The sequence below is a fragment of the Drosophila persimilis genome, unplaced genomic scaffold, assembly GCF_003286085.1.
Source record: "Drosophila persimilis strain 14011-0111.01,24,50 unplaced genomic scaffold, DperRS2 tig00000002-arrow-pilon, whole genome shotgun sequence".
NCBI classification, from domain to species: Eukaryota; Metazoa; Arthropoda; class Insecta; order Diptera; family Drosophilidae; genus Drosophila; species Drosophila persimilis.
Window position 1 is genome coordinate 5,454,211 of NW_020825289.1, and position 18,413 is coordinate 5,472,623.

At 46.5% G+C, this 18,413-nt stretch overlaps 5 protein-coding genes across 5 annotated transcripts in view; 2 read left to right on the forward strand and 3 right to left on the reverse strand.

The window, feature by feature from the left end:
• Positions 1-266: 266 nt before the first annotated feature.
• On the reverse strand, positions 267-7,244 carry LOC6590841 (DNA polymerase zeta catalytic subunit). Its single transcript, XM_002015737.2, has 12 exons — positions 7,082-7,244; positions 6,774-7,003; positions 6,470-6,714; positions 6,164-6,411; positions 5,660-6,110; positions 5,479-5,598; positions 5,005-5,418; positions 4,868-4,946; positions 4,716-4,811; positions 2,150-4,654; positions 992-2,086; positions 267-930 (listed from the first exon to the last, which is right to left on the reverse strand). The coding sequence occupies exons 1-12, from the start codon at positions 7,208-7,210 to the stop codon at positions 315-317; spliced, it is 6,228 nt and encodes a 2,075-aa protein (XP_002015773.1). The 5' UTR covers positions 7,211-7,244; the 3' UTR covers positions 267-314.
• Positions 7,245-7,967: 723 nt separating this feature from the next.
• On the reverse strand, positions 7,968-8,934 carry LOC6590842. The gene is made up of 4 exons (XM_002015738.2): positions 8,800-8,934; positions 8,662-8,741; positions 8,462-8,594; positions 7,968-8,395 (listed from the first exon to the last, which is right to left on the reverse strand). The coding sequence occupies exons 1-4, from the start codon at positions 8,897-8,899 to the stop codon at positions 8,280-8,282; spliced, it is 429 nt and encodes a 142-aa protein (XP_002015774.1). The 5' UTR covers positions 8,900-8,934; the 3' UTR covers positions 7,968-8,279.
• Positions 8,935-10,656: 1,722 nt separating this feature from the next.
• Positions 10,657-12,569, reverse strand: LOC6590843 (calcineurin subunit B type 2). The gene is made up of 4 exons (XM_002015739.2): positions 12,387-12,569; positions 12,088-12,127; positions 11,382-11,680; positions 10,657-11,283 (listed from the first exon to the last, which is right to left on the reverse strand). Exons 1-4 carry the CDS (start codon positions 12,387-12,389, stop codon positions 11,113-11,115), a joined length of 513 nt encoding a protein of 170 aa, XP_002015775.1. The 5' UTR covers positions 12,390-12,569; the 3' UTR covers positions 10,657-11,112.
• Positions 12,570-14,504: 1,935 nt separating this feature from the next.
• Positions 14,505-16,448, forward strand: LOC6590844 (kynurenine 3-monooxygenase). The gene is made up of 3 exons (XM_026986076.1): positions 14,505-14,714; positions 14,872-15,918; positions 15,993-16,448. Exons 1-3 carry the CDS (start codon positions 14,607-14,609, stop codon positions 16,257-16,259), a joined length of 1,422 nt encoding a protein of 473 aa, XP_026841877.1. The 5' UTR covers positions 14,505-14,606; the 3' UTR covers positions 16,260-16,448.
• A 1,440-nt stretch (positions 16,449-17,888) lies between these two features.
• The window catches only part of LOC6590972 (terminal nucleotidyltransferase 5C), a 43,917-nt gene continuing 43,392 nt past the window's right edge, over positions 17,889-18,413 (forward strand). The window contains exon 1 of the mRNA XM_002015741.2: positions 17,889-18,226. The gene's annotated coding sequence lies outside the window, so the exon portion shown is untranslated. The remainder of the gene's footprint in view (positions 18,227-18,413) is intronic.

Consider the following 18,413-nt stretch of genomic DNA (forward strand, 5'->3'; position numbering starts at 1 on the left):
TGCAAGTAGTGTCTAGGGCCATTTTAAATGTGTGGGATATCTGGCAAACAAAGTGTATGTAATTTTAACTTTTTTAAATGCGCAGAAAGTAACAAAATATACGAGTATATAGTGTGTTGACTAAGACTATCGTAAGACTATCCTCTCAGTGTATTTTGGTCAATTAAATGTGCTGACTATAAAATGGTTCTCAGTGTATGATTTTCTACGGTCTGCGCTGGCTACTCTTGAGCATTCTTTCCCCCGGTTGTCCAAGTACTCCATCAATTGCGTTACTTTGACAAATAATAATAAAAAACCGAGATATACACTTGTTAGAAATTCTCCTCGAGCAGCCTACGAATGTGTGCAATTTGCTGGACATCGCGACGCTTCACCTCCAGCACGTACCGCACGGGACAGTCGAGGGAGTCGCACTGTAGGCTGCCCACACGGCCACAGCAGGACTGGCAGATCTGCTGCGTCAACTGATGTCCGCGCTCCAGGCGCGCCACCTTGTCGGACAGTGTGATAACGCATTTGGTGGCGTCCCTCAGGCATTCGGGACAAATGCCGGCCTTGGTCTGACGGCCGCAATCGATCACACAGCTGGTGGTGGAAAAATACTGGGAGATTGTAGACTTGGCGCCCCGACCGCTGGCCAACTCATTGGCCATGGCTAGGGCGGGCATCATAAGGAGCTTGCGCGGCAGGCTGGTGAACCAATCGTTGACATCGGCTCCCACCAGCAGCAGGCAGCGGTTCAAAGGCGGAATAATGGCCTTGGTGATATAGTAGATGGCATTTATCTTGTGTCCCTCGTTGGCCAGAATGTCGTGAGGACTGCGCACCAGACGAATGAGCTGCATACCCGGCGGCCCGTTGATGATAATGAAGGGTACGCGCTCGCCTCGTCGCGGTATCCGCCTGGGATCCTTCTGCATCCACTTGCTGTGAATGGAGTTTGTTCAGGAGATGGATTCGTGCCGAAATAGCAACAGTTTCTACTCACCGCGTTAGCTGCAGGGCGGGCACACAGGCCGTTGGCTTGTAGCCATTGAGTCCGCGAAACTCCTTGGCAAAGATGAGGTCCTGCAGGTTGGCGCGTCCGGATAGCAGTTTGGTGAACTGCCGACAGACGTACTGCTTCACCTGGCTGACGTCCGCCGTCTCGAAGAGCAGGCGGAGCACCTTCTCCAGCATCTTGGCCACTGCCGGGCAGCCATCTCTTCGCACCGTCTCAATGCCCTTGGCCTCGTAGACGGGCTGCGCCTGGTCGGCCGTCTCGTACATGTAGCCGACGTAGCGCTTCTTGGTCTGGAGCAGGCAGGGCTGGTAGACCTTCTCCAGCTTCAGCTTCACTGGCTGGGGACTCATCTCGGTGACGGCCTGGGCTATCTCCTCGCCTATGCGGAATGCTTCTGCCCGATTGCGACCTGGGACCAAAACAAACATCGAGTCTGTGTCGCCGTAGACCACGCGCACCTTCCACTCCTCGTTGGCCTCCACCATCTTAATGGCACGCTCCAGAGTCTCGCGGCCCTTGGAGACGACCGAGTCGCCCACCTCCACGGCCGGCATGCGTCCGCTGAAGTTGGCCGCCGTATAGCCGTATGTCACGTTGGCCATCAGCTTCAGGCCCAACTGGCGAGAGTGCAGGATCCGCTGGAGGGCAGAGTTCTCCTTGTGGAGCTTCATCGACTGCTTGACCATCAGCCGTGTGTCCAGGATCTCGGTAAGCATGCGCGGCAGGATGCCCTCCCTCACCTCGCGCTTCACAAACACCACGCCGCAAGGCGACACCGTGACCAGGTCGTGCTCCAGCAGCTTCTGGAGCATTTGGCGGGACACACGCAGTTGGGAGGCCCCGAACTCGAAAGGCGAACTCCCACCTAGATGCTCGACCCGGCCCAGGCAGGTGGAGAAGCAGTAGTTGTAGGCAATAATCATGCTGGGGTAGAGACTCTGAAAGTCGAGCACAATCAGGGGATCGGCGTAGAAGCGGGACTGAGGCTCCAGAATCAGCGCTAGATATTCGGGCGCCCGCATGTGCGCCCGCTGCTGGACGCTGGGCGAGAGCGGCACCACGTTCTTGGGCTTGGCAATTCTGGAAAGGTGACGGTAGGTTACCAAAGGACACCAGCCCTCCAAAGGGCATTGTTTCACTCACCTGAGCATCATGCTTTCGACTCGAAACTGCGATCCTCGCGATAGAACCTCGTAGAACTGGATGCCAATGAGCTTGGCCATCTCGCTGGTGCGTCCCAGCAGATCCAGTTGATCGAGCAGCGCCAGCGTACCCCTGACCCGCTCCAGATAGTACTCCAGCACAATCCAGCGGCTGCAGGGCGAGGCAAACCACTCGGTGAGCGTCTTGGGGTTGTGCCAGGGGCAGCGCTTGTGCAGGATATGGTACATTACATTCTCGAAGGTGTAAGAGGTGAGGGCAATCTCGGAGCGCATAAGACGCCACACGTCCAGCAGTATACGCCCACAGAGCTTCATCTCCACGTCCAGGTCGGTGAACTGCTCGCGATCCTCGTCGACAAAGTCACGCACTTTCTGCGTGGGCACACGGGACAGGAGAGGGGCTATGTTGAAGCATAGATGCTTGGCCCGATCGATCACATAGCCCCAGGAGGCCATCTCGATCTCGTAGCCGGCATAAATATCGGCGTCCCAGCGAGCACACAGGGCCAACAGAGCCTCCATTGCCTCTACCTCATTGGATACCACCTGAACTTCGATGTCCTTGTCCAAGCCGTGTATCAGTCCCTCGCTGAGCAGATCCTGGGCATGGTTGACCATGATGTAGCCACAAGCCTTGCTGGGCAGCGACCCATCCGCATCTGCATCCGGAAGGCTGTGCTCGATGGCATAGAACAGACAGCGCATCTCGTCGTGCATCGGATCGGGTTGCAGCTCCCCTCGCGTGGCCACAAACACCTCCAGCGTCATTATGGTCAAATAGTTGCACTCAATGTCCGCCTTGGCCTGCTGCAGGTTCTCCAGGTTCACCTTGAAGCCGAACGTGTTGTCCAGTGTGGCGTGGCTCAGGCCGAAGCTGAGCTCGTGGTGTCCCTCCTGTTGGTGGTGGCCATCCAGCTGCCGCAAGAATGAGGTGCGGTCCAGTTCCGCCTGTGCGGCACTGCTAGACACGCTGCTTTGGTCGCTGGGCTGGGAACTGCCTCCGTCGGTATTCTGCTGGGGTTCCGCTGCTTCGTCTAAGGATGCCATAAAGTTCAGTTTGGTTTCGCGTCTGGATCGCGAGGACTCCTGACCCTTACTGCTTATGGGAGTTCCTTTTGTCCTTGCCTGGGATATTGGTGTGAGGCTGAGGCTACAATCCACATCCTCTTCGTTGTCAGCGTCGCCGTCATCGTTCTGCAGCATCATGGTGATCTTCTGGCGCTTGACCTTGATGGGACTGTCGACATCGCTGCATCTCTCTGGCTCCTCGCGCTGCCGGAGCAGCTGCCTCGCCTTCAGCCAGACCTTGGCCTCCTGGCGGGTGGGCGCCGTTTGTGCCGGCTCAATGGCAATCTTCTGACCACTGCTGAAGTACTCCCGAATGCGTTGTTCGCCCCGATGACGTTGCAGCATGGCCGGGCCACCGATGGCTATAAGTTGCTGACGGCGCCAGGCGGCCAACCCCTTGTCGTTGCCCAGGACGCTTTGAAAGGGATCGCAGTCGTTGAGCTTGTTGCCGGGAATGTGGAGGACCAGGAATCCCACCTCTGTTACCTTGCTCACATCGGCAGGATTGCTGTAGAAGGGCGGCTGGAACTCGTGCTCGGGTATGTCCAGCTTACGGCACCCGCGAGCCACTTCATCGTAGGTGGGTGGCAGCTCCAAGGGAGCAATGACAAAGGGGCCATCCTTCAGCGTGACATGTGCATCTGCAGGAGAAGGCTGGGGGCTGTCTATGAGATCACTAAATACCGACGGACTGTTGATGATCAATGAGTGCTCATAGAAGCTCTTCATTAGCTCCGGTGTTTGGCTCTCGTTGCTCTTGGGACTTAGCTGCGGAGTGGTCTGGCTCTCGACTGGAGGCGGCGTCCCTGTGGTTGGCGTCGCCTGGAGCTGTTTGGTCAACACCTCCGAGCGGAAACTCTTACGCAAACGCCTCAGATTTGGGGTCTTTCGCAGTTTTGTGAACATTTGATCGCCCTCAGTATCGGACTCAATCGCCTCATCATCGCTAATTGGCAGATTGGTGTCCTCGCTTTGTTTTGTTTCTTGATCTGGCTTGGCCTCAGACCCAGACTCTGCTTCCTTCTCTTGCAGCGGATTCACATCCTGGGCTTCTGCCAAGTTTATTTCTTGCGCATCGCAACTCTTTCGAATACTTTCACGTATCGTACGACTGCTATTCTTATCTGGCGTAACTAAATCTGTACGGGATTCACCTTGGTCTTTTTTCGCCACTTTCTGGGCATTTGTCTCCGATTTTCGGGGTCTCCCTTTACTGGCCCCCGGTTCCAAAGGACTGTCTTTCTCAGCCTGATGACGCGCACTACGACGTGGTTTTCTCTGCTCTTCCTCAGGATCATCCGCTGTTTCGAACAGGTCCGATAAGCTGGGATTTCTCACTCGAGGCGTCAGTGAGCAGATGAGGTGGGTCTTGTCGAGGTTGCGGGTGCGGCTCCTGGTACTCCGCCGCGGAGTGAAGCTGTCAAAGAAAAGCTCAATTTAATTGACTGCCAAAGAAAAGGAGGAGACTATTCCCCTACTCGTTCTGCAACAGGACGAAACTGTTTGACGACTCCTCGACACTTTTGCGGCGCAACTCCGTCATGGCCAGCTTCTTGCGCAGCGAAAACTCTGGCCTAAACGATAAGAAATGAGGAACAGACTGACTAAAAGGGCCTGGGTTTTGACATACCCTTGTGTACCCGGTCGTTGGTCGAGCTGCAGACTGAGTCGAGGGTTCATGGATTTCCCTGCCGCTTCCACATCGTTTTCTGCAATATACGTGGGACAATTAGTTCTTGGTTCTACCATCTACACAGGTGTGCTCACTCTTCGTGGAGCTGCTGCCGATGGTAAGCGGCAGCGGTGCATATTTCTTAGCCGCACTGGACTTGGGTGTGCGAGGAGACCTCAATAGGCTTTCCCTTTTAGGTGTAGTGGGCGTCTTTGGGGGGCTTCGCTTCGCCTTGGCTCTCAACTTTTTTGGTGTACGCTGATTATCATCAGAGCCATCAATCTGCGGCAGCTTCGGTGTGGGATCTAGCTCCCCCTGCACTTTGGGTGTAGGTTGACTTGGAGTTAGTTTGAGCAAAAGCTCATCGATGTCGTCCAGGGCGGTGGAGAAGTCATGTTTGCTCCCAGGGTTCGTTTCCTCCTCAGAATCACAGTCTTCATCGGACCCCAAGTTAGGACCGACAGCAGCTGCTGCTGTCTCCTTGTCCAACAGCTCTGGAGTTAGCTCAACTAAAGGAACAACAGAATGAAATGAAGCCATTTTGCGATCATTTTTCAACTGGCATTTACAGTGTTTGTGCTGCTGCGACAGGGGCGCCAACGAGCTGTCCAAATCAATGCGCGATTCATTGGCACTTTGTTCTTCAAGCTGCTGCAGGACCTCAAGCAGTTCCAGGTCTTCTTCCCTCACTGGAGCAGAGTTAAGGATATGAATGGTTAATTAGAGATTGATGGCTACTGGTTTACCTACAGGTTGCATCGTGTGGCACAGCTCCAAGCGGCTGGGTCAGGCTCAAGACTAGTTCCTCATCCACCAGCGTTTCATCCATGCAGGCAGACTCGTCCTTTTCTGCAAAGGAAGCGCCAAAAAGGCTGCCATTGCTGCTGCTGGCTACATGATTCTGGATAAACGAAGCGTTCACCAGCTGCTGCTGCTGATCCTGGGAGCATTCTTCGGGATAAACAGCGTTGGCCATCAGTTTTTGCAGATTGAATGTGCGTCGCTGCTCCTTGCTGTTGGGCAACGTGGTCTGCATAGTGGAATTGCCGAGATGCGTCTGATCTGACAGGGTTTGGTCAGATAGCGTCGACTGCTCCAGGGTAAGCAGTTTGCTCTCGAGAGCCGTGCGGTAGAAAACATCACTCTCGGCGACTTCCACATGCAGTCGAGGCTGTGTGGGCGGCAGTTGCAGGACTGGAATCTGAAGCAGCATGAGCCAGCTATATAATTTTCATACATTGACCAAGACCCTACCGCATTGAGTTTCTGCTCATCGGCTGCTGCGGCGTAGCTCTGAGCCAACTTTTGACGGCGCACATTCTCGTCATTCCAAATGGCCTCAATGCCAGGATTTGTGTGACTGCCCTTGCCCTTGGCGACTAGTTGGAAGCGATTCAGTATGAAGTTGGAACTGACGTCCACCTCCAAGGAGCTGCAGGCCATTTTCTTGACGCTAGATGTCTCCAGCAGCTGTTCGGGCTTCACATTCGGATAAGGAACCACTGAAAAATTATTACTTCGTTAGACTTGGCTTAAAGGGAAACAGAAACACTAGGTTACCTTCATCCTCATGGCTACGACGAAACTTGACCACCTCCAATGGTACATGCAGATAGCTCATCCCATACAGATTGTAGTCGATCATGAACTGCAGTATGTAGGGAACGTGGGACTCGTGTGGATTGAAGTTCTTGCTGAGTATGGCCCCGCTCTGGAGAAGATTGGCGGCACGTCGCACGAAACGGGGATTGAACATGTATATTTTGAGGAACTGATGATCCACACGATGGTAGCCATAAAAGGGGCTGAAAAGTAAGACATGACTAAGATTCACTTAAAGCATGATCTGATGCGCTTCACTTACATGCCCTTGACCAACTGGATCTTGAACACATGCTGGGCATTGGAGCTGCCCTGTCCCAGTGATATATTGAGGGCCTTGTCCAGGTGCATGGCGATCTGTAAGATGCCGCGCTCCAAGGATTCAAAGTCCTTCTTATCGTATGGTATGTAGAAATAGGGAAATACGCCGTGCACATGCATGCACGTTTTCTGTCCAGCGGAATTGGCCCCAAATACTCGAATGATCGGCACCTGTTTACAAACGAAAATTCCGTAAAATTCAGTAGGAGTCGTTAAAAGATGAATGTACTCCAGTTTAGCGACACCAACCCGCTTGATTTCCTTCCCGCGCAATTCCGAATAGCAGGGATCCAGGCCAGACTGCGGCTTCTCCATATAAAAGTCGGCTATGACCAACCGAATGGAGTACACGCCGTCGATTCCAGGTGCTGCTGCCATTCCCGCAACGATAAATGTATTTAATTCGAATTTTTTTAACGAAAACGGCCGTCCACCGGAACATCTCCCACACAAATGCAATCGAGATGGCAGTTCTTCGATAAGCTGCGACAGCTGATTGCTGGTGGTGGCAGTTTCTCAGTATGAATATCGATGAAATTCTACATCGATAGATTGCGCTCCCTTCGTATCGATAGGTAGGGCTGCATTAACATAGCTGTGACCCGGGATACAGAGAATCAAGTCACTGTTGAAAGAACCGTTTGAATGCGTTACAATTCCAAGCTTATGTTAACAGCTTCTGCTCAAGGAGAGGCCGATGCTGTTAATAACAGTTGTTTTGTTTATATTTTGAAATTGAATCAAATCGGCGCACAAGTGTTCTTTGTCGGTCTGTCCGGTTAGTAGTGTAAATAGAACAACTTGGTCTCGATCTTACCTCACCGGTAGTTCTACAGTGGCTGCAATATCGATTTGCACAACTAATTATCTCTATAGCCCCCCACCCTCAACTGCGAAATACTTCCCAGGAACTTCAGAAAACATACCTACATACGTGGGTACACTATTCATTTATCCAAACTAAACTTATATATCCCTATACTCTTTTAGTACAGGGTAAAGAATATCTAATTATTTAGATCTCTCATTAATGCTGTGCTATCTCCAAATATGTTATTAAATAGATAAATTGACTGAAAGTAAAATGGATATCAGTGCAATGAAGATGTCACGGAATTTCACAAACATTTCCAAATCGAGGAAACATAGCTCGCAAATGGGGCGATTTTTGTTTATTTGCGGTATCTTATCTTAGAGGAATACAGACATGATTGGGTCCGGTCTGATCTGTACGTCATGACGATTACCTTATAGAATCGAGACTTCTGTGTAAAACTACAATCGTCTAAGCAAGGGCATAAATATAAAGATGTGTGTTCAGAGTGTAGAACCCAGTTATTTCAAAAAGAATCGTCAATGCGCTGCCGATTAGATTTATAATTACGATTGATATACATATGTATAGTATGTGTGTATAAGAATATTCTCATGTACAACTCTATAGGTATTATATGTGGCCTATAAAATCCTTTTTCCCAACCAGATTTTCGTACGATGGCGGTTCTTCCTTACGCATTCTGTCGAATGCCTTTTGAACCGAGAACAGGGCATAACTGAGATACGCTGTAATTAAGGGACAGATAATAGATTCGAAATCGAAATCAGTAGCATGTGGTCCTGTGAGTATACCTGTAAATGGGACTACCATGATCGGAAGAAAGAGCCAATCTCCATTGACCATCATTGCAACCCCCAGGTAAACCATGAGGTACAAGAAGAATCCACAGGTTATCATCCAAGGCACGAAAAGCTTATAACAGTTCTATATTTAGACAAACAGATAAGGATCAATTGAAGTGCAGCTGGAAGGGAGGCAGACTTATACGTACCTTTATGGCACCAATTACTAGGCATATGCTTCCCATAATCTGCAAAGCCGAAACATGCAAGCCCAGATCGCTCGATATATCTGCAAAGTGAAATAGGTATGAGTTCGACCAAAAATTGTATTCAATTTGAATACATACACCAAAAATATTCACTCTTTAGAAGTATATAGACAGTTGCAAAGACCACTGACAGCACTCCTGAGAGGATAACGCCGTTTTTGCTGTCTAATTGAAGCATTTTGCTGATTTCACTTTTCTTTCTTTCGTGGACACTCCACTCTGTTCAGTAGAAAGACTATTTCACAAATAAATGTGAAATATTTAGACGCGGCAAGGGGAGCTTTTTCTGCCTAATCTTATCACCTACCTGGCACTCTCCCTCTCTTTTACATACATACTATATACATACTGTATGTATATATGTACTCCCTGGGCGACAAAGAGAACCCGCATTTGTTTATCGCCAATATTTGTGCTTTATTGCATTGAAGGATTACGTGGGGCTTGTGAATTTGTTATAGGCTGGTGGTCTCAGTACAGTTGAGATAAACTGGAAAAGATCAACAGAGGATAGATAGAACGCCGCACGAGAGTAGGAAGATCAGCTACAGGAAGAATCCTGTAATTATCATCCATGGCAGGTATATATACAAAGAACCTACCTTTGTGGCAACAAATACCAGGTACATGCTAATCAGGATCCGCAGAGTCGTTACTTGCACGAATAGATCACAGTAATTGTCCATTAGAGACAAATAGACAGACGTAAAAACTTATCAAAAATCCTAATCACAATGATAGGACAATGACGTTTTTGGTATCTCGATTTTGCTCTCTGCGTGGGAAGTATTTCACGAGAACTAAAACAGAGTTCGATGTTAAAAACTTATCTTATCAATAAATCGCTCTTTGCTGGACGCCCGTTCGCCCAGTAAGAAAAAAACCCCTTGATGATTTGGTGTATAAATAATTTTTATTGAAAGTTTTGCTTCTTATTGCTTCAGCGTCATCAAGCCAGCAAGCCGAGCCCATTCTCCTCATTCACTTCCTCTGAACAGGCGGGCAGGGGCAAGGGCAGGCTTATAAAAATGTTTCGGCTCTTTGGTAGACCTTACAATGGATTTAGGTTTAGGTTTAGGTTTAGATTTGATTATTCTTGAATAATGCAATGGAATTGATTAGCTAACAAATCGATTGGTGGCGAGTGTGCAAAAAGTTTGTTAATTGTAAAATTTGTAACATGCTGTTTATTCGTTTTGATTTTGTTTTAACTAGAGTTACTTTTAAGTATAAAATTGTAATGCAATATCGCATCGCATCGCACTGCATGGCATTGCTTTCATATGTATTGATGTATGTATAATTATTCGATCTTCAGTTAACTCTTGATACCCGATCAACTTTAGCATATTTTTGCTTTTGTTTTTTTTGTTTTGATTTCGAGCAGCCGTAATTCGCAGTTCTGCTTAAGAATATATCCGATTGATTTGAGTAAAGTTAGGCTTGATTAGGTTGGGTACTTGGGGCTAAGAATTTAAGAACATGTGGCCTTCTTTTCAAGTTAGTCAAGAGATATAAAAAATACGTAGATTATAACATTCGATTAGTACAAGTAGGTATGTATAAATATATAAAAAGTACACAATGTGTAAATAAGACTAAGTCGATAGAGGAGCACGCAGCACTTCTTCTCATGCTCTTTTTCTGCACTGCACTGCTCTGCTCTGCTCTCTTTTCATCTCTTCTCTTCTCATCATTTTCATTTTAATTTTGTTATTTTTTTTTTGTTTTTGGCAAAATCACAGGAGAATTAGAAATAATTAACATAAACTATGACACATGGCCGTGCTCAGGTGGCGGCTCAGGTGTGTCTGTGTGTGCTTGTTTGTGAAAAGCCGGAAAAACCACGAGTTGGATAAGCGGGACAACAATCATACAAGTGACGCGGCGCGACGAACCTCTCTCTTTGCCGATTGGAAAGATCCTTTGGATGGGTTCAAGTTCAACCATGCTTGCTTTCTTTATTTGCCTTCACTTTGATTGGAGTTTGATTGTAATTGGTTTTAAGTTTTAGTTTTGATTTTGTTTTGAGGATTTGTAAGTTCATTAAGTGTATATTTGTATAATAAATTATGACTATATATGCATGTATATATATGTATATAGATTTATACATTTAAGAAGTAAGTAGGAGGCGCATTATTTCACTTTTCAACTTAAGAGTAACTGCTTGCTCGACTGACTGACTGACTGATTGATTGATTTACTGACTGACTGGCTGACTGAAATGGCTCGTTAGCAGCTTCATAACAATGCGATTCCCTGATCGCTGATCAACAAAAGTGACATTATCATGAGATTAATCGTGACAAAAAAAAGAAGAATGCATATATGCATGTACAAAAGAATAAATAAAACTGCATATAAAAATAATGATTCTCAGTAAGCCTATTAAACGTCAACAACCATCTTCTTGTGTATGTCCGTGTTTCCAACCACCGAACAGAATTCGTCGAACGATATCTTGCCATCCTCATCCTTGTCCGCGAAACCGATTGTCTTGTCCACGATCTGTTGCAGTTGCGTGTCCTTCAGATTGTTGCCCACCATCATTTTTAAAACCTGCAAAAGTCAAATTTTTAGAGTAAGAATAATTTTTTATATTCATCTTGGTGTCGTTTCGTTTAAGGGAGGAGGATTCGAAATCGGTAATTGCTTGCCTGAAAAAGTTCACCATTCGAAATGTATCCATCGTTGTCCATGTCGTAGATGCGGAACGCGAAGCGCAGCTTCGACAGTTTATCACCCTTAACGCTGAACTGTGAGACGCCCTGGATGAACTCCTTAAAGTCCACCTCCCCGTTGCCATCGGCATCGAATATGTCGATCACGCGCTGCACCAGTGGATTCTGTTGCAGCTCCGGCAGCGACATGAACTCGTCCACACTCAATGCCCCCGAATTGTCCAGATCCAGTTTGCGGAAACGTTTGCCCAAGCGTCGAATCTCATCGGCATCGACTGGTATGAGAAGATTACAATTTTTGGTCAGAGGTTATATCTCTAGGGTGCACCCCTACATAATTCAAATGTGAACAGTATTATTTATAGATTCAGATTGTCTGTCTGCCCATCATCAGAGATGAAACACAGTGTGACAAGAACAAGATTAGCATGTAAAAACGCTATAGACGATATTCCGACTACAAAATAGCAATCATAATAATATCATCTCAGGACTTCGAAGTGTACATAGGTGGGTGTTGGGGTTTGGTTTTACGTTGTTCCACGTTTCGCTTGCATTCCACTGAGTATTCCATATACAATGCCTGTGCATACCTACATACCATTCATACATACACACATTTGCATATTCATAAACAGCTGCCGTACCGTTCAAATGACATTGACTGAAAAATGGTACTTACAATTGGAACACATTTCCATGGGCAGTGATGTTTCGTTTCCCTGAAAATAAAATGGGGTAGATTATCACAGAAAGCACTAAAATTCACAAATTTATTGCATCCGAAGGTATGATGAAGGGGAAGGGGGGTGCCAAGAGTCAGTTTCTTTTTCATTATTTTCCTTTCAAACGGGACACTGCCTGCGGGGCTCCCAGTCCCCTTCTCTCGCTCTCCCTCTCTATCGTCGTTTCACTTGGCCCCTCCATTCCCTTTTTGACACTTGCTCTTGAACATGTATTTCGGCTGGCCGTTTTTATTACCATTTTGGTTTTTCCTTTTGTGGATTTCTTGGGTGCTATCTATAGTACAACTAATTTCGAGATTTTGCACTGCTCTGCTTTCACTCTCTCCGCTAATAATTCGGTGCTTTCTATTATAATTTAATGCCTTCAAGTTTATTGCACATTCTCGTGAGGCTTATTTGGCGCAGTATTATGGTTTTGTTGTTAAAAAAATTTAATTTTCTATTGTGCACTTGCAACGCAACACGAGTTCAATATACCGTCCGACCCTCAGAAATATACCGAAATATACCGACTCATTTTAAAAAAATACCGTAAATATACTGACGAGCTCAAGTTCTATTTTACATATTCCTCGTTTTTGATATTCCGTCCAATATTACCAGCTATATAGAACATTTAGCCATGCCCACATAATTTTATACGATTAATGAATCAATTTTCTACAAGATTGGATAGTTTTTAATCTTTGCTTTTATTGTATTTATTGTAAAAAAAGGGTTAAACGAAAAAGTTCAACAAAAAAAAGAGTCGCAATGTTGCTTTCATTTGAAGACATGATGCGTGTATAGGCCTTTGTACACCCTATTTTGTTAATTTTATATGAAGATGAAACGTGATTTATAAAGACCTTTTCTCAAATTGATATTCCTTAGACATATTAAAGTACATTATTAGTATCTTGTGTATATTTATCTCGATCCTGATACCTACGGAGTCTTCGATGACAAACATATTCTTAATTCTATAACATCCATTCCCCCAGGGTATGTGGGACTCATTGTTGTGAACCGGTTATGACGACTAATTCTTGGTTAATCTTTCTTCCGTCGAATATTCCCAGCTATATAGATCTCTCAGTTTTGCCCAGACAATTTTATATGATAGCTGAATCAATTTTGATCAAGATTAACTATTTTTAAGTACTTGCATGTTTTTTATTTTGACAAAAACACGATTTCATCAAAAATTTTCAATGTCGTAGGTTGTGACGTCAATGTTGCTGGTATTTGCAGACTCATTTGTTGTCAACCAGGGTATGAGCGTTTGTATACCCTATTTCGTGAATATTATATAAAGATACTGTTTTCCAAGCTGCTTTCAAATGTAATTAATAAAGGCCTTGTTTTAGATTTCATTTTTTTGGTATATTCATGCATTTGATTAGTTATTTGTATATAAAACCTGATCCCTGTAGCGATTCTTTGTCTCTGTAAAAGGATCACTAATTGCAAAATATCGTTTGAAATAGATACTGACTAGTTTCTGCATTAATTAGAGCATGGGATGAAACACATTTCCGCAACTCTATATCATCCATTTCCCCAGGGTATGTGTGCATGAAATTAGCAACATGTTTGTGTATGGAATGGGACTCATTGTTGCTAAAGCGAACTGCGGCGAAATCAAATTCGATTCAAAAAAAGACCAATTCTTTGTTCCGTTGAATAATACTATCTATATGGAACATTTAGCCATGCCCACTCAATTTTGTACGATTGATGAATCAATTCTATACATGATTGATTGGCTTATTCGAAATACTTGCTTTTATTGGATTTCTATATAACATTGAAAATTAAATTAATAGATTGATGAAATTGACAAAAATACCATGGGAGCGCGGCGAAAACCAGTATTTCTACAGTATGACCCTCAGAAATATACCGAAACATACTGTCTCATTTTTAAATTATACCGTAAATATACTGACGAATTCAAGTTATATTTTACATATTCCCAGACATATAGCGTTCTACCATCACTATAATAATATAAGCTCCGGGCCATGATTGCTTGCAGCTCGGATTCGCTTTTAGCCTATCGATATATCGCAAAGCAATCCCTACCATGAAAATACTTGAATGAAAAATACTGAAAATATCGATAATTGCCGCCAGTTTTAAAATTAAAAATGTTTTCTAAGCATCTATCAGATGATTATGGAATTTAGTCAGTTAGCAAAGTGCTTAGTAAGGGTATTGCATATATTTTTGATTTGCATACAAAAATTACTCGAGCTTGTTCTAAATTATGCTGAGCGCCAGTCATCAGACTTGCTTTTGCGGTCTGGCACTTGCTGGGCTTCGCTTAGACGTAGCAAATAGATAGCAATTGCTGTGTATTTATCCAGCATAATCGTTTGCCTAACCATCTTCCGACCCAATTCATTGGTTTCCATTTCATTCCAGAAGCAGCAGCCCAACCGAACAGTCACTCCCGTCACGACGAGAAGTCATGGCACAAGGAACCGGCATCATCTGCTCAGAGGTTAACGGCCGCGGGGCAGCGGCGTACGAGGAGGAGCCACAGCGGCGCAGAGTGGCCATTGTCGGGGCGGGTTTGGTAAGTGTGATATGTATCCAAGATATGATATGATATCTAGATGCTGTAGATCTAGCAAAAGTAACAGCAAGAGTGCGTCTCCCCCTTATCAGTGGGGTGGGCTTCATAATCCCAGTTTGTAGAGCAAACTCTCTTATCAGGCTACATTTTTCGGCAGGTGGGTTCTTTGGCGGCCCTAAACTTTGCCCGGATGGGCAATCACGTGGACTTGTACGAGTATCGCGAGGACATTCGGCATGCTGCTCTCGTGCAAGGACGCAGCATTAATCTGGCGCTCTCCCAGCGGGGACGCAAGGCGCTGGCTGCCGTGGGTCTGGAGCAGGAGGTCCTGTCCACCGCCATACCCATGCGGGGACGAATGCTGCACGATGTTGCAGGACGGACCAGTGTGGTGCTGTACGACCCGTGCACCCAACAGTGCCTCTACTCCGTCGGCCGCAAGCAGCTCAACGAGGTTCTGCTCAACGCCTGCGACAAGCTCCCAAACATTCAGTGCCACTTCGAGCACAAGCTGACCAAAGCCAGCATCAAAGAAGGACTCATGGAGTTCAAGCAGCCACATCGGGAGGGGGTTGTGGCGGCCAGCGCGGATCTCATTGTGGGCTGCGACGGAGCGTTCAGCAGCGTGCGGCAGCAGCTGGTGAAGCTGCCGGGCTTCAACTACTCGCAGGATTATATCGAGACTGGCTACCTGGAGCTGTGCATTCCCGCCAAGGCAGGCGAGTTCCAGATGCCACCCAACTATCTGCACATCTGGCCGCGCAACTCATTCATGATGATTGCCCTGCCCAACCAGGACAAGTCCTTCACGGTGACACTGTCGATGCCGTTCAAGATGTTCGCCAGCATCCAGAGCCAGGATCAGCTGCTGGCCTTCTTTAGGCAGCACTACACGGATGCTCTACCTCTGATCGGCGAGGAGCAGCTCATCAAGGACTTCTTTAAGACGCGGCCTCAGCACCTGGTGTCCATCAAGTGCAAGCCGTATCATTATGCCGACAAAGCGCTGATTCTGGGCGATGCGGCCCATGCAATGGTGCCGTACTATGGGCAGGGCATGAACGCAGGCATGGAAGATGTCACCCTGCTGACCTCCATTCTGGGACAGCCATTGCCTCTGGACGAGGCCCTGGCCCAGTTTACCGAGGACCGCTGGAAGGATGCCTTCGCCATTTGCGACCTCGCCATGTACAACTATGTGGAGGTGGGTTCAGTTCAGTGTTCCCCTTGGCCCTTAGTGGCTGTATGTACACCCTCTTTAATCTGTTCCTCTTGCAGATGCGGGATCTCACCAAGCGCTGGTCATTCCGATGCCGAAAGTGGCTGGACACCCTGCTGTTCCGGCTGTTCCCTGGCTGGATTCCACTCTACAACAGCGTCTCCTTTTCGAGCATGCCCTACAGTGAGTGCATTGCCAACCGCAAGTGGCAGGATGGGTTGCTGAAGCGCATTTTTGGGGGCTCCCTCCTTGCCGTTGTCCTGGCCGGCTCTGCGTGCCTTGTGCAGCGTTTTCTTTCACCTTGGACAGTAATGCAATCAAACTAAATGATCTTTTGCCCTCATAAGTATGCTCCGAGAACATTACAAAAGATGCTGCTGCAAATACACTTCCGAATACATCGATTAGATGTCCTAATCGTTTTAGTGGCAAATATTTCATAGTTAGTTCTCGGTTCCCTAAAATATATCACACTCATGTATAATTATTGAACACTTTCTACTGAAATCAATGAATATCATCTGAATTGCAATGCAAGACTCATTCAGGGGTCGGCGCTTGCAGTTCCATCTGATATACGAAATAAATTGTCTATTAATCGGATGTTAACACACAACAGTAGTGGCTATGTTCATCCTTATGGTTCCGATTGGCAGACATCAGGACAAGGCCGGATTATTCTATTATTCTTATTTTATCGAGAGAATGCAATCCGAAAATGATAGAGTGGATGATGGTCAGTTCAAGCTTCAATCAGATCCCGAAGGAAACCTTTTGCAGATCCCTGAAGTCTCAAACTATGCGTGTGATAAAATGCTTCGTTTAATCTAATACGTAGTACTAAAGTACTCATCACCTACACACCTACAAATGCATATTCATTTGTTTACATAAATCTAACGACAAGTGTATAAATATTTGAATGTGTGTGCTGGGAAAATAATTGAAATTTCTAGTTTGCCGCGTGGCCACGGGTACTACGCATCGCATTTGAGACTATCTACTTATAGATAGATATATTTGTGGTTTTATTTTGTTGGTTGGCTGGTTGGCTGGTTGGTTGTTGTTGAGGCGGCGACAGCCAAAAATACGCCCCGTCAATGTGATTTTGGTATTTCTGCGGCTATTCCCGTTCTGTTGGCTATTTGTGGCCCATCAGTGCAGTGCAGCCTTCGTCACGTGATCAGTGCATCGGCAGAGAGTTTCCGCTTAAAGGATGGGCATGGGACGCAACGGCCCTCTTCGATGGTGCTCATAAATCATCATATTCAAACATGGTCATAGCCCGCCGTTGCTTGGTCATATGCTCCAAGCTTTTGAGAGTGGGACAGACACGGAGAGAGTGTGGAAGTGAGATAGAGCGGGTGTGAAAGCTTTCAATAAATTAGCATGCCGTTTTCTCTGCTCTTCTCATCGCCGTCTTCCTCTATCCAGCTGCTCGAGAGACACAAGGTCGGTTCGGTGCTTTCCCAATCGCACGCCAGCCAACGCCGGCCGGTATTTCATTACAGCAACAAATTCACATTGGATTTTACACAGTACATTTCGTTTTATGCTTTGATCGAACTAAAGCTCGCTCTCTTCGCCTTTATACATACATAACTCTCTGCCGGAGCGCCAAGGGGCGAAAATTGATAGATTCGATAGAAAGGGGGCTTGAAAAGTGAAATCCAAATCAAACAATGGTTTTAAGCCACCGCAGCTCTCTTGACCTACTACTCACTGCCCAAAACTACCGATACATCCATCTGCCTACTCATGAAGCTTTCGCGAGAGGAGAGAGAGGGAGAGAGCCCCACCGTTTGCTTCTCATTTCCGACACAACTTTTGTTGCTAATTTCCGTTTTGCTCTCTAGAACGCCGAACGCAACTGGTCTCTGCCCAGCCAGCGTGCCATCGTGAGCGCCGTTAGTTGCTTGCTCGTCACATGTTCGTTGTTCGTCAAGTAGACCGATTGTGCCCAGATCCCCCGACCAGCGGACAATTTCCACAGCATTGTGCAACCGTTAATTGAAAAGGCATTTGCAACTTTAATTCGTTTTTGTCCACAGAACAGGTGTATGTGAGTGTGTGTGCCAGTGCAGGCATTATCGAGTATCGCGCCCTTGCCCTTTCCACCCGCCACCCGCAACCCGCAACCCGCAAATCGTCCACCGTTTACCGATCTAATCCGGCCGACCGTAACGTTCTGGAAGCTTTCGACAAGCGATCCGATCGGTAACCAAAAAACGCGTGGTCTCCGTCAAACTGTATGAAATAATCAGCAGCAAAAAATACAGCGAGGCAAAAAAAGGTAACACGAAAAAAAAGTGAAATTGAAATTCAAAGTTAAAATCAAAATCAAAAGTTTTTGGAGTTTTCTCTCTTTCTCTGTGTGCATGAGTGTGTGTACGTGTGTGAGATTGCAACGGTAATCAGAGAGAAGAAGAAGAGTATCGGCTCAAAGCGAGTGGGGGGTTTACTTTGACAGTAGCTGTTTT

What these genes read in the sequence shown, in the direction of transcription:
- LOC6590844 (XM_026986076.1), top strand. Translation starts at nt 14,607, where the DNA reads ATGGCACAAGGAACCGGCATCATCTGCTCAGAGGTTAACGGCCGCGGG. An exon ending in CCATTGTCGGGGCGGGTTTG is followed by an intron (nt 14,715 to 14,871) that starts GTAAGTGTGATA and finishes ATTTTTCGGCAG; the next exon opens with GTGGGTTCTTTGGCGGCCCT. An exon ending in CCATGTACAACTATGTGGAG is followed by an intron (nt 15,919 to 15,992) that starts GTGGGTTCAGTT and finishes TTCCTCTTGCAG; the next exon opens with ATGCGGGATCTCACCAAGCG.
- LOC6590843 (XM_002015739.2), bottom strand. An exon ending in CATGGAAATGTGTTCCAATT is followed by an intron (nt 11,681 to 12,087) that starts GTAAGTACCATT and finishes TTCTCATACCAG; the next exon opens with TCGATGCCGATGAGATTCGA. An exon ending in CGAATGGTGAACTTTTTCAG is followed by an intron (nt 11,284 to 11,381) that starts GCAAGCAATTAC and finishes TGACTTTTGCAG; the next exon opens with GTTTTAAAAATGATGGTGGG.
- LOC6590842 (XM_002015738.2), bottom strand. Translation starts at nt 8,899, where the DNA reads ATGCTTCAATTAGACAGCAAAAACGGCGTTATCCTCTCAGGAGTGCTG. An exon ending in AAAGAGTGAATATTTTTGGT is followed by an intron (nt 8,742 to 8,799) that starts GTATGTATTCAA and finishes TTCACTTTGCAG; the next exon opens with ATATATCGAGCGATCTGGGC. An exon ending in CATGGTAGTCCCATTTACAG is followed by an intron (nt 8,396 to 8,461) that starts GTATACTCACAG and finishes CCTTAATTACAG; the next exon opens with CGTATCTCAGTTATGCCCTG.
- LOC6590841 (XM_002015737.2), bottom strand. Translation starts at nt 7,210, where the DNA reads ATGGCAGCAGCACCTGGAATCGACGGCGTGTACTCCATTCGGTTGGTC. An exon ending in GCGGGAAGGAAATCAAGCGG is followed by an intron (nt 7,004 to 7,081) that starts GTTGGTGTCGCT and finishes GTTTGTAAACAG; the next exon opens with GTGCCGATCATTCGAGTATT. An exon ending in ATCCAGTTGGTCAAGGGCAT is followed by an intron (nt 6,715 to 6,773) that starts GTAAGTGAAGCG and finishes CTTACTTTTCAG; the next exon opens with CCCCTTTTATGGCTACCATC.